The sequence below is a fragment of the Fulmarus glacialis genome, unplaced genomic scaffold (assembly GCF_000690835.1).
Source record: "Fulmarus glacialis isolate BGI_N327 unplaced genomic scaffold, ASM69083v1 scaffold454, whole genome shotgun sequence".
NCBI lineage: Eukaryota > Metazoa > Chordata > Aves > Procellariiformes > Procellariidae > Fulmarus > Fulmarus glacialis.
The window spans coordinates 194,692-208,532 of record NW_009205882.1 but is presented as its reverse complement, the minus strand read 5'-3'; the positions used below and the strand labels follow the sequence as shown (position 1 = coordinate 208,532).

General features: G+C 42.4%; 1 protein-coding gene across 1 annotated transcript in view; it reads left to right on the top strand.

Annotated features, from left to right (window-relative positions):
• Nucleotides 1-85: 85 nt before the first annotated feature.
• The window catches only part of MYBBP1A (MYB binding protein (P160) 1a), a gene marked incomplete at its 5' end in the record, with an annotated part of 61,162 nt that continues 47,406 nt past the window's right edge, over nt 86-13,841 (top strand). Inside the window, 14 exons of the mRNA XM_009575544.1 lie at nt 86-181; nt 1,011-1,094; nt 1,471-1,545; nt 1,976-2,083; nt 3,150-3,340; nt 3,606-3,773; nt 5,119-5,236; nt 7,634-7,923; nt 8,867-8,974; nt 9,596-9,721; nt 10,505-10,708; nt 11,305-11,413; nt 11,807-11,894; nt 13,005-13,156. Coding sequence (XP_009573839.1) covers nt 86-181; nt 1,011-1,094; nt 1,471-1,545; nt 1,976-2,083; nt 3,150-3,340; nt 3,606-3,773; nt 5,119-5,236; nt 7,634-7,923; nt 8,867-8,974; nt 9,596-9,721; nt 10,505-10,708; nt 11,305-11,413; nt 11,807-11,894; nt 13,005-13,156 — 1,917 coding nt within the window. The remainder of the gene's footprint in view (nt 182-1,010; nt 1,095-1,470; nt 1,546-1,975; nt 2,084-3,149; nt 3,341-3,605; nt 3,774-5,118; nt 5,237-7,633; nt 7,924-8,866; nt 8,975-9,595; nt 9,722-10,504; nt 10,709-11,304; nt 11,414-11,806; nt 11,895-13,004; nt 13,157-13,841) is intronic.

Here is a 13,841-nt window from a genome sequence, read left to right as displayed (position 1 = left end):
CTGGCCGGGCGTGCCGCGGGGGGCCTGGCAGCCCCGCTGGGTTCGGAGGAGCGTGGGCACCGCCAGAGCTGGGTCTCTCTTTCAGGACGATGAGCTGAAGTACACCCTCAAGCGTCTGGTGGAAGGACTGGGAGCCACCCGAGAGGCCGCCCGCCCAGGCTTCAGCTTGGCCCTGGCGCAGGTCGGTATTTCCCAGAGCAGAGCAGGGCGCCCTGTGGCCCCTCGCCAACCCCAGTCGATTCCTGGGGTCCCGCTTTGCAGTTCGTAAGGAGGCTCGAGGGCTCCCGTCTGGCAGCTTCTGCATGCAGGTGGCAGAGAAGGCTCTTGCAACAAGCATGGAAAAGCTGTGCGGTTTTAAATGACGCTAGTCTGTTTTAGAAGCACTTATAAAGGTATAATCTATACCTGTATCATACTCATGCTACAGAATTCTGTCCTGCTTCAAGAACCATCCTTGATTTGCAAACTTTGACTAGGTTTTCAAATATGCTGTATTTAGAACTATTGTGACTTCTTAAAATTGACTTGCTCCTGGTGTTGGACTGTTTATGTGGGAGATCTGAAGAGGCAACCCTTTAACATGTGCTTCAAAGTTTTTTTTCCTCCCTGCTGTTTGAGTCTGTAACATGGCTAAAAGTCCCAGCAATTGGCATCACCAGTGGGATCTGACCTCGTCTCACCTAAAAAGTTTATAATGCAGAAGACCCTTGCCCATGCAAGTTTTGTTGCATCTGTTACGGGGTCATGCGGTTGCAGCAAAATGTTCTCATTATTAATCCTGCTAAGTCATGTACAGGGGAAAAAAAAGTAATATCAGCAGGTATATTTATGTCTACACTAGTTCCTATTCTGACACATCTTCTACTGATATAGTTGTCTCTATTCTGGCCTAATAAAGCAGCACATCTGTTGCTATGCTGAACAGCTGTTCAGCTCTGTTTTGGCTGAACTTGATAAAACTTCATAAAATGAAAGAACTGCAAACTGAGCTATGCAATCCATCTCCTCAGGTTTTACAGGCTTTTGAGGAAATTCCGATGTGCAGTGTCCTGGAACAGATAAAAGAAAAACACAATCTGGAAAAAGTGAAAAAGGTGAGTTGGCTCATAGCAGTGTTGGCCAACAGCTAGTTTAAATTAACCGTTCTCTATTCTTTGAAGGCTTGGTGCCTGGATACTATAGTCTTGGGGTTCTTGCTAAGGCAAATGACTGTAATGACATAATGGAAATACTTGTAAAAAGTGGAAGTTGGTGACATTGTCATCTGGCCCTGTTTTAGCTGAGATTCGTCCGTGTGACAGAAAGATAATCTAGGACAGTTCTTAAACATAGTGCAGGGGGTTGCTTTTCAGTGGTTTCTCTTTATATGGCAGGGTGTTCAAGGCTACATCTTCCAGCCATCTTGTTCCACTGATCAGAGCTGTAGCTGAACGTGGATTTTTAACCCCCCTTTTTTTTTTTCCTTTTCAGAAACTTGTGAGAAATGCTGCTTTTGGAAACTTTTTTGGAGTTATGGCTCTGTTTCAATCTGGCCGGCTTGTTAAGGTAACATTACCATTGTTATGTTGTTTGTCAGTACTGGTTCTAGGGCTGTCTGAAGTGGAGAGAGGATCTAGAGAGAAAGGCTGGGTCACTGGCTAGTCAATGAGATGGGACTTGAAGCATCAAGTTCACTTCATTTCTTTTGTGTTATCCATAAACTTTTTGTGCCTTTTAAATATCTGTTCCTGACTAGAATGTAGGAACTGTGTCAGATGGTACAGGAGGTTCCTACCTCTCCTGGAAGAAAGGGATCTGTTGTCATATACAGCCAGAAAACATCATTTTGGGAAAAGCTGAGTGGTCTGTCAGGAAGCAATTGTGTAGGTTTCTTATTACAAATAGGCATAAGGGTCTCAAGAGTGGATTATTACCTGAGCCTGCAGCTTAATCTTTGATATATGTCCTCTGTTTTTGGCTTATCTTTCCTTTCTAGGACCAGAAAGCTCTGCTGGAGAGCATCCAGCTTCTCCAGCAGCTGGCACATCACCAAGCACACCTCAGAGATCTCCCTCGCAAAACTCTCATTGACATCATGTCTGAGGTATAGCCACAGCACGTGGTGGGTGGGAGGAAGGAGGACTTTACTTCGGGGACTGCTTTCTCCTTAGTTTGTTCATAATTGAAAGTTAAAGGGTGTGTGGAAGAGTGAGTTTAAACTGTGGGAGCTGTTTCCTATATTGTCTGTGGGCAGATGCTTTTATTCTGGGAAGAATGCTCTGGTTTAGCTTAGTCTGATTTCATCATGGACAAACCCGTAGTCTGTTTTTTCCCAGTTGACTTGCTTGGGTGGTACGTTAGACTGTCTGCTCTTTTGAATAGAAGTATGCTGAAAACTCTGGACAGCAAACCTTCTTTTTTATGCACCAAGCCTGGACCTAAGGTTGAATTTTGAGCTGTTGGGAGTGAAAAGATGTAGGGACATGGAGTAAAGGAACTATGAGTATGTAGTAAAAGAAGAGAGTTTGTTTATTGCTTTCTTTTATGTGGATATTGTTTGTAGGTGTGAAGACTAACAGTGTTAAATCAAAATTGAATAATATTTTGTATGGAAGTGTTCTGGGTCATTTAGTCTTGATGTCAGGTTTAAATGTATTTTGAATCCAATCTTTAAAAAATACAAATTAAAGCAGTTTTTGTACATTTCTTATTTTATTGATGAAAACATTGGATCCAGTTTTCCCTAAAATCATTGAACACAGTTGTTTACCAGCAAATCTTATTGAAACAAGTAACTTATTTTTGGGAAATGTAATTAAAAGCTAATACAAGAGTGTTTCCTCCTCCCTGGGCAGCACCGCTGTACAGACAGGAGCAGTCAGACAGCAAGAGAACAATTGCAGCTGGAGTCAGTTGATCAGAATTGCTATCTGATGACAACAGATTGTCCTACTCCGCATGGTTAAGCACCTGGGAGTGTATGGCAGTACTGGGCACATCCATTATTTATTTTTGGTTGTGTCACCATAGAGACTATTTCTAAAGTTTCCAGAACACTGCAGGCTTTTAGTACAATGCCCTACAATGCAGATATTTTAACATACTACACAGCAAGTTAGTAGAATGCCCTCAGATGTTTCTCATATGCTCTCACCTTCTTTCCTGTCTAGGTTCCTGAAACTGTGTTTGAGGAGGTCTTGTTTGGCATCTTGCAAAGTGACCTCGCTTCAGCCTTCACATCTCCAGAGAACCTGCACCTTTTGCTTGTGGGCATGCAGAAATTCCCTGGTGTTCTGAAACCTAAAAATCTGAAGAAGCTGTTTGGCTCACCTACTGTTGTAAATGAGGAAAATATTCCCAGGTAAGTTCTTAAATAAGGAGCATTAAATGCAGCATTCTTGGTCTCTTGGCTAGCAGTGAGACAAAGGTGGCTTTCATTCTGATACCTGCCTGTATTTTGTCACTGCAGGTGCTGCTAAGGGTTAGACACTAACTGTTACGCTAAATTATAGCTCTGTCATTTCTCCCAAGAGGCACAGCCTGCAGCGCTCAGGACTGGATGAATTTGGCCTTCAGCAATCCCCTTCCAGGCCAGATCTCTCCAATTATTTTCTTTCTTCTTCTAGACTTGTAGAGCTTCTGCAAAGTGCTGCCAAGTCTGAGAAGAAGGACAAGAAATTGCCTGGTGTAGTTTTTGATTTGCTACAAGTTTCACTGAAGGAAGATGCCTTTGAACTGTTCTGGAAAGAAGGTGTGGAGAATGGGCTATTGAAGGAGAAATCGGGGCCTGTGAGGTTTGTTTTAACATATGTTGTTTGTTGTTTTCCATATTATCCTTCTGTATCTTGCCCCAGTATTTCTGCTGCCCTGTGGTGGGGTGGAGCATATAGTTTCTCATGAACAATGTGAGAACACTTGCTTTTGGTTGTTTAGGTATTCATGAGAAACTTTATAGGGAGCCAAAATCCAGGAGTTAGTAAGATTTCTTTTAGAATTGTGACATATAACAAATTTGAGGTTAAATTTAACTAGGACAGCACATAAAGGTGATGTACTTCATTGGGCATAAAGGTGTCTTAAATCTATAGCTTGCTCCTACAAGACTTGTCAGAGGAGCTGTACTGTCCCTTTCTCTCTAAGTGGTTGAGAGGGAGAGTCATTCGGCTTTGTGTGGTTTAAGAAGGACAGCTCCTGTGTAGACAAATCCTAGTTCTGAAATTTGTGTCTAATATTACTGGACTTGTGCTTTGTGGGATGGACTGAATTAAAATGCCTGGGTATGTTTGGATTCTGACATGCTCCTTGTTTTTAAGTAGGATATGGCTGTGGCTGACATCATAACATATTTCAGCCCCTTTTCCAAGTCTAATGCTAGATCTTTGTAGGATTATTTGTCTGTTGAGACTCACGCTGTTTAAAAATGATGCAAAATTGGGAATACAAATCTGTGAGCATTTTGGGGGAGCATAATTTAATTTGGACCATAGCAAGGCAGTCTGTGGCCAGGTTTAAATCTTTCTTAGCTTAAGAGTTTAAAAGTTGTAGAGATGCACCTACAAAAAATTTTCTTAACATATTACATGAATATCACAGTGAAAGGAAACCATTTTCCAAGCCTGAGCAGTTTAAGTCTTGTTTTACTTCTTGAGTAAGTCTGAAAATACCCTTTGTATGCTCAAAAGTGTTGCTTTTTTAGCCTGACTTCCTGCAGAAATGAGGCTAGGGCTATCTAATAACTCTTGAGCCCATTGGGCAATTTTGATCAAATTTGACAGCAAGTTGCTATCAAAACTAAGTAAATATGTGTAGTCAAAAACTGAGTAGGTTTTTATTAGGTCTGTGGAAATAAAATATCTGGGGAGAAGAGATCCATAAAGTGGACTGAGGAGGGAACTGCTGGTGAGGACTCATCTATTTCTAGACAGCGGAGGACCTGTTACAGGGAGAGATCTTGGCAGCTATGCTAGTCAGAAGAAAAGCTTTGGGCAGCAGGATTTTTGAACACAAAATCCATGAATTTTTGCCTTTTGCCTTCCTGCATGCTCCATGTAGCCAGCGCCACCACTTCTTTGTCTTACCCTTGTGTGTGGCTTTACTGCTGTGCCTCTACCTGAGGGCATCTTCTTTGTTTCCACTCAGTTACATGTGCTACCGGTTGCTGGGCAGTGCTCTCCCCTTGTTGTCTCTGGATCAGCTACAGATGGTTCTCAAAGGGAAGGTGATGCAGCACTATGGAGAACATGTGGTAACGACTCAGGTAGGTCTTCTGAAAGTACTCATGCTCAGGGCTAAAGACCCTGTCCTGAGCAGAAGTCCTCTCCACCCCCCTTTCTCATTTCACATTGTCTTGTATAAAAAAAGTTTATGTAATTTTAGACCTTGGACTCTTACTAAAAGCAAGGTTATTGTATGACCACTGGTTGCAGTGGGCTGAGTATAGACTCTGTTTAATCGTCATTGCCTATTTGTGTATTTTTCGTTCAGACTTATTTTAAGGGTTTTGAAATTGTTCAGCACTGACCCACCTGCTTTCATTGATGTTGCTGAGAAAGCTCTAATGATGGGGGAAGCAGAGGGTGGGCAGCCTCAGCATATTGACAATGTCATATGTCATCCTTTAACAGTCCTTTTGATTTTGCATGTCCAGAAGCTCCTTTTTGTCTGTCATTGTGCTGGGTGTTGCACGAACATTTGAAGGCAAAGACAAAGAGGGACAACTCATGCTTTTTTTTATGTTAGTGCTTGTTTCAATAAGCACATTTGAGGTTTAAGCACAAATTTTATTTGGGAATTGGATTTTGGAACTTTTTTTTTTCCCTCCTGGGAAGCCAGCAAAGAACACAACCCTGCAATAAAGGGAGGAAGAATAAAAGGGGAATACTGATAAAAACAGGCTTTGGCTTGGCTTTTTGTGGTAACATAATCCTAAGCCTCCTCATGTGGCCCCAAAAATCATTGCCCTCTCCTGGGAGGAATAGGGCTTTGCAGTCTTTCTGTTCTGGTATCAAAGCTGCAGTAGATGTGCGGGTTTGCTCTGAAAAGAATGCTTACCGTGGTGCCTCCCTGTATGGACCAACTTTCTCCAGGGTTTAGCCACTGACTTAGTTGTTTTCCTGTTTCTTGCTTTTTATGCCTGTTGCCCAGTGAATTAGGCTGTGTTCTTCCATGTGCATCAAAAAATTTGTCAATTCCTGTCTGAAATGTACAAATCCACTGAAGACAATGATTGACTAAACAGAGGGGGAACCACCTAATGTTATTGATGATGAGGAAGCAGAAAAGAGATTAGTTTGAAGTTGTTGTTGTTGGTTTTGTGGGTTTGTTTTGTTTTGTTCCTTGACACAGGTTGTTTGTTTTGGAAAGCAAATGCTGTTATCTTGTACTTTCTTACGGGATTCTGGTTGTTGGAGATGGAACTAGACAAAGCTTGAGTCTGATATTTACTGACAGTTATCTTCCTGAATCCACTTTTTTTTCAACAGGGGAGCAAATAGACTTGATCTGCTTTTGTTGAGAGGTGATTGATGAAACCCCTGTTGTGAGTTATTAGCCTGTTTACAGCAGTCTCTCCTGGAGTTTTTCTCCCAGTTTTCGTACTGATGTACAAGTATTGAGTTCTCCAACAGTGGAAGCAGGAGCTTGCTAAGTTGTGTTTTGTGTGAGACTTCTTGCAGGGGTATTTATGTTATAATTGGATGAATTTGTGGTTAATGAGGAATTTATAGCCCCTTTATTTAAAAGAACAGTGTTCTCTAGACTTCTGTTACTGTTTCTGCTCTTGCCAGGTCACTGTACTGATTGTGACACTATACCAAACAAGTTGTTTTATTAATTTATGAAAGTTGCATTGCACTTTTGGAACGAAGCCACAGCTTGCCCTCTTCGAGGTTTCTCCAGTTTGCTTTTGTTTTTTTCCCAGAACAAATAAGTGGGATTGAACACTGGGGGCTATGAAAGAACATAAGGAAATGGGATGTGTGATGAGATGGGACATGTCCTGGTGATCTGCATGCTGCTGGACAGTGTTCCAAGGCCAGCAGCCTGCCAGCTGTATGCCTTGCGGATCGGTGGCAGGACTGAGGAAAGGACTTAGCACAGAACAGCAACACCTCAGGATACGGTTTTTAGGTTAAACACGTCAACTCCCCCTCCTTTCAGAATGCCTCAACACTTCTGAGACACCAGGGAGAGGAGGTGGGATTTCTTCTGCCCACTGTAGGTCAGCAGGCTCCAAGGCTGCTAGACGAGACCGGAATTGATGTGGGAGAGTTTCCAAATCAAGGGAAAGTCTAAGGCAAATGATGTGAGAAACACCCTGGACTTCCACCCAAAATAAGAGCTGATCAGCCTAGGAGCTTAGCTGCACTGGCCAGCATGTGGTCCAGCCCGCTGAAGCCTGACTGTTTGGGAAGGTGCAAATTAAAGGATTGAAGTTGGTACGTGACAGGATTCTGTGGTTGTTTACAGTGGTTGCTCCTATGTGAGGAAGACCATGAGGTGAAATTTATGACCTGCTGTATGCCTTATGGCAAATGTTCAGGCACGTGACTTTAATTTACTTACTGCAGTCAAATCTGTAAAGAGATTTGTACTTACAAAGACACTCAGACTCAATGTGAAGTTCCTAACCTGCTTGTTTGACCATGTTTTTCAGCTTCCAGACCGATTTAAATTTGCTCCAGAGATGGAAGGATACGTAGATGAATTTCTGAACAGCTGTGATGACCTGGAGAGGCAGCTGGCAGTGGTGATCGGCTTCTCTACTCTCACCAACCAAGGCTATCCAGTGTTCTCCAGCTCTTCCAGGGTAGTCAGACACCTGCAGCCAGTGGCATTGCAAAAATACATTGACTGGCTCAAAGACATGTTCCTCAGACCAGACTTTGACTGTTGTTTAGACTTTTCAAGTAACCGGCAAAAACAAAACCAGGAAAATGTAAATATGTGAGTGTATAGATGATGCACCTTCCTCTTCTCTTTCTGTTTTGTGGTTAGAGTAGCTACCTGCGTGAAGTCTGGTTTGGACAGCCAATGTTTGCTGGTTCCCTTGCCGTGAGTTGACAATTGCCGCCTGTCCTATTTCCTCTGTCCCAGAAGGTTTAGCCCCAGAATCTGACTCTTTTGCTGGGACAAAATTCAATTCTGCAAATAGGAGCAAACACAGTGAGAACCAGCTAGCCTGACCAAAGCAGGCTGGATCACCAAAGAAGCCTTTTCTCTTGTTTTTCTAGCCCTGACAACTGCTTTGGCAAAAATGTCCAGCAGTTTCCTTTTTTACTATAGACTCTCAGGTCTTTGTAGGAATTGTGCATCCCTTTTATCTGACTATTAAACTGGCCTGAGTGCTCTCATCTCCTTGGCCTACAGCAAAGCACCCACTTCCATGTCTCAAGAGTAGCCTGTAAATACTTATATCCTTGGTAGGCATTTGTAGCAATTTCCAGCTAGGAAAACTTCCCAAGAGAAAGTTCTATCCTCCTTGGGGCTGCTGCTCACTGAATACCCACAACTTGGTGCTGTGGGTACTGGGTTACTTGTAGGGGCTTCTTCCAAAGACGATGTAAGCTGTTAAAACAGTATGTCTATGTGTTACTGGTCAGTAGAATGAAGTCATAGGTGCGCTACTGCAATTCTTGAAGTGCTTTTTGGTAGACTGCAGTAGCTCAGTGGGGTAAATAAGACTGTCTTTTGCATAGTAAAAAGCAAACTTGGGAAGATTGTATCTCTTCTTATGTACCTATTGCTTTCTTACTACATAACTTTGCCATCTTTAGCGTAAAGCCTCTAAATATCTGAAAGTTACCTCTTGCTGCAGTGGATTGTGTGGTTTGTGTTTATTTCGGGATAGTCTTCAAACTATTGATTGTGTCCATTTCCTTACTGAAAGAGTGCAACATAAGATTGCTCGATTAAGAAAATGGATCATCCACCGACTTGCTAACATCATTGAAAGTCAAGTGAAAAAAGAAGAGAGCCTTGTGATGGACATTTCCAGGTGAGAAAGATTTAAAGACTTAATGCCACATGTGCTTGGAATAATTCTGTTTAGCTCTATAGCAATATTCCAAGTAAGCTGTCCCCGTGACACCAGGCAAATTCAGTAGTGGAAATATTCCATAACATAAATAATTTAGGACACTAGGTTCTGTTTTCAAAATACCTTCTGCAAATTTAGACAAACTCTTGTCCTAAGTAGTTCAGGCACTTAAAATTACCTTAGTCCCATTTGTTTTCAGTAAATTTAAGGTTCCTGGTTACCTAGACTGCTTGAAGATACTACTTCTAATCTTTGCATCAGCTCTTAGTACGTATTTGTCTGTCAGTTTAAAAGTCTTGGAGAATATGACCCAAATCTGACAGTCTGAGTATTCTGTTGTGTGGCCTCAAGTGTTGGCACTTCACTTTTGTAAAGTCCTGAGCATCTTTCTCTCTTCTTTACCCTGTGTACCTTGAGGAAAGGATCTTATTGTAAACAGTGACTTTTTTCAGTGCTTGGACATCCTTGAATAAAAATGCCGTGAATACGTGGTGCTGTTTGGTTTGCACACATGGGCTGGTTTTGCTTTGTTATGACCAAGCTGGCTGTTAATTTTGTTCTTGTTTCTGTCCATTCTAGGTTTTGCTTCTTCCATGCTTTCTTTGAGACTAAGAAGAAGACTTCCCAAATACGTGAGGCGAATGTCCTTCCATCAGAGCCCCTAGATGAACAGGCTCATTCAGTGACAGAAAGCTACTTCTTTGGGTAAGGATTTTGCTTACATGTTTTAAGCTTGGAAATTTCACTTTTTTCCTGAGGAGAAGATCAGCCTGCGAATGGCAGGGCAAGAGGTTTGGGATTGTGAGCTGCTGTTGGAGTATTTGTTTGACTCCAGGACCAGGGAATGGCTTTTTTTAAGGAGATCCTAGATGGATTTCCCTAAGATCCTTAAGTTTTGTCCAATAAAAACATAATTTTGCATGGCAAACCTGCTGAGTGTGTGTGTGTGATGATTAGGTAGGGGTAGAGTTGAGCTCAGACTGCTTTTTCTCATAAGATTTCCATTGCCTCTGTTGCAAGCTAGAAGTGGAAGGACCCAAGAGAGAGGTGGTGTGGTTGTGTGGGTTGCTGTTGGCTTTCTGTCCACTCTGCGTGCGAGCTGCTGATGGCTCCGCAGTCATCACCCTGTACTAAGGGAGATGGAGTTGGTAATAATAGAAGCTTTTAGGTGATTGCCAAAGCTGGTGCTCCAACCTCAGTAGAGGGAAAGCAGAGAACATGGTGGGACACAGTATGGGAAACATACTGAGAAAAATAATCAGTGTCCTTGGGGGCACCAGGTGTGCTTGGGGACACCAAGACAATGAGCTATATATTACTGTGCTTGAATACATGCATGGATTGAAACTTAGGCCCTGTGAATCTGGGTTGCAATGAGTGACCAGAGCTCTGGGATGAGAGTGCTCTACCATTGGGTGTTGTTTTGGAAAGAGAGAGAAGGCCATCTGGTTCCTCTGACAGTAACATGCTGGCTGTTTTTCTTTGCAGGTTGCTTCAGACTTTAAATACCTTGACTGTTTTGGGGGATACAGCAAAGGCTGCAGCCTTAAGGGAGAAGCACATCCATGGTGTGACTGCAGATGGGAAGCTGTGGATCTTTCTCCTTGTTGAGTATGCCAACAAGCTGCTCTCCAGTGAGCATGTCAAAGCTGTGAAGCCCTTTACCAAGCATCAGAGGGATGCCTGGGAGAGGTGAGATTGGGACAATAAAAGGGAAATTGTATTCTGTCATCCTCCTCCTGTTGTTCTGGCTGCTGTAGCAGAGCCGTTTCACAGTAGTGGCAGTTCTATTTCTTCTCTGAGTATCCTGCACCAGCGACTGGTTTTCAGGATGCCCCTCTCTTTCTCATCACCCCATTCCTTTCTTCCTGTTCCTTCTGTGTGTTAATTATGTGTAGGTGGCCATGTCCTTTTCTATTTTTGCTCATAATCCTTCTCCCAAACATGATTGTAACTCTGCTGGTCTTTTCCCATAATAATACCTGTACTAACTTCGCAGTGACTCTTTTCTGGTGCTCGTTTCTGAGCTTGATTTCCCATAAAGATCTATGCCTTGACTGTAGTATTAGGAGTCTATCCTGTGCCCAAGTGCAGAGGTTTTTATAAGACACATGAGGTGAGATGCTATTGTTGCATTAAGATTATATACAATATATATGTCCAAGGTCAATGAATTAAATGTTAAGTACAGAAAATGATACTATAGATTTGGTCATGGTTTTAGTCTGATCATAAGAGAGGATTTGCTGTTGTAATTGTGAAAGACTCAGAAGGGTTTCTTTCTTCAGAACACTTCAGTCTGTGAAGAATCTGCAGAAGAAGGAAAATAAATCAGACAGTGCCAAAGTCTTTGCTTTCCAGCAACTTCTGCTTTTAATGGCCATTCATCTTTTCAAGGTAAGACCTCTGAAGCATATTTGAGTGTGTAAAATGGGCTGATAGCTGGGCTTTCTGAACACTGAGCTGGAGAGGTTCTTTGTGTTCAGAGATCCAATCTTTCACAGCCTCTGGCTTCTAGAAATGAGCAATTGGCAGCTAATAAACCGTGATTCTTACACTGACTGTAGACAAGTTACAGGGGCACAGCTTGGCCTGAGCATTAGTTTTGCCCTTGATTTGCTGTTGAGTGGAGCAATTTTTACTTAAATTCATATTTTCTTCTGCGGAGTAGCTGATTTTAATATCTGTATCTATTTAGAGAGGTCCTTAGATTCGGGGTATATTCCTTATGTTGCTGTTGGTAGTGGGGAATTCCGAGAGGGTGTTTACTGTCTGCTTGTGATCAAACAGAATCCGTCTGAAACAATGGATGTTCTGAGTGACCTTCTGAACTGCACAGAGAGGGCATTCAGCAAAGAACCTAAGAAGAAAAAGACTGGTGAGTCCTTCCTACAGAGAGAAATGGAGTGGGATTGTTAATGGTCTGTCAAAAGACAGAAGATGGCAGTTCTGCATTAGTGAAGCACTCTGACTGCATCGCTTCTAAAGAGAATCCCAAGGAGAGTCCCCTCTCCTTCATTCTTTCCTTGTCTTTCTAAATCTCTTGTCTCTTGCTCCAACTCTCCATCCACATCATCAGTGCGTTGTGTTCCTGTGTGCCTCGTAAAGGACAGGTGGGCTTCAGAGCTGGGCATTGTTCAGATGAGCAGTGTCCAAGGGAGTTCACTCTTTTTGAGTCCTTGTTGTGTGCTGGCCAAAAGCTTGACTGAAGTGGTGGTATCTGCCCGGGCAAAGCTATGGGCTCTCCTAACAGCTGGCAGGCCTGAAACTCGGTACTTTCAGAGCTCAAGTTCTGGGTAAACCAAATGTGTCCTGTATGTAGATACAGCCTGTTTGCTGATTTAGGCTAGTCCTGATTTAGGGCCTGCAGAGCTAGCTTGGGACTTGACCAGGAAAGAACCTGGCTTGGTCTTTTGACTTCCTCTCTAACTATGGTCTTATTCTCCTTAAATCTCTGTGTAAATTTGAGGGTACTGTGAAAATAAAAGCTGTAATTCTATGGTGGCTTGGTTGTATGTAGATCAGGATTCCCAAACTTCTGGACTAATGGACCAGTTTCAAATGTCAGCACTTTTCATGGGCTGCTGTGACTCCTGATTTCATTGGAAACACTACAAAATGTATATACTTTTGCTGACTAGCTGCTGATTGCTTTAATGTGGCCAGGTAAGTGTCGCATGATTTGCAGAACTGCTAATCTAAGTAAAGATTTAATGAATAATAGGTTTTGTTACCTGGTAAGGCTTTGCAGTGGCCTAAAGACAATTTCAGGCATGTTCCTCCCTGCGGTTAGTAGCCTTCCAATGCAGCTACAGTCTTTAGCTTCACACTTGATTATTTCTGGTCTATGTTGCTGAATGAGTACTTCCAATAGTCAGCTAGAAGAACTGTGACTTTTTTCTTTGGTGAATTTCTCTGCAGTCTGTTATTAATGTGCCAGTGCAGTGATTTTGCCCCCTCCTGTCATTGTTTGTTTGTTCCTGTGCAGACAGTGCAGAGCCAGGATGGGTTGAGGTGATGGTGGAAATCCTTCTCTCCCTCCTTGCCCAGCCCAGCCTACTCATACGTCGAATTTCCAAGAGCGTGTTTGTACGGATATGCCCTAACCTGACCAAGAGGGGCTTGCAGCTGATCCTGGATGTAAGTGAGGCTCTAGTAGGGCATTGTACTGTTTGCCTGTCTTGTCCCTAACAGATATACAAGCACGTCTCTATTTTGGAATTAAATAAAAGCCTCCTTGATTTAGAAAATGTCTGACAATGTGTGCTACTGAATTTTAAATGTAGCTTACAGAGTGTTGTTTTTTCGGGGTTTTTTTGTTTGTTTTTTAATGGGAGCCTGAGAGCTGCTAACTTTAAGCTGTATTCTTTGGTAGTTTTAGGCTGAAGAAATTCCTGGGTCGTTTATATAGCTGGTAGATTTTATATGTGAATATAAATGGTAACAACTTCTTTCTTCTAGAAAGGCTAAGCATAGAGGTGCTAAAAATAAGTGACACTGAAAATCTGAATTGGTCGTACCACTGAGTAAGGTGGTGTCTTCTGAGAGAGTAATATGTGGATTGCAAAGATGTGCTGTCAAGTACTTTATATGATGAACCTAATACTTCATTTGTAACACATCAAAATGTGTGATGTCACCAGCCTCTTCAGTTTTCTCCACCTTTTTTGGTACTTACAGAAAGAACTTAGCATATTAACAAACATGATATTGTAAGCCAGCAAGATGAATGCCCTTACTTACTATTTCATTATTCAACTGGCTTACTGTGCCAAAATTCCTGTCTGTTGTACAGAAGAAATGCATCAAAACAAAACACTGAAAA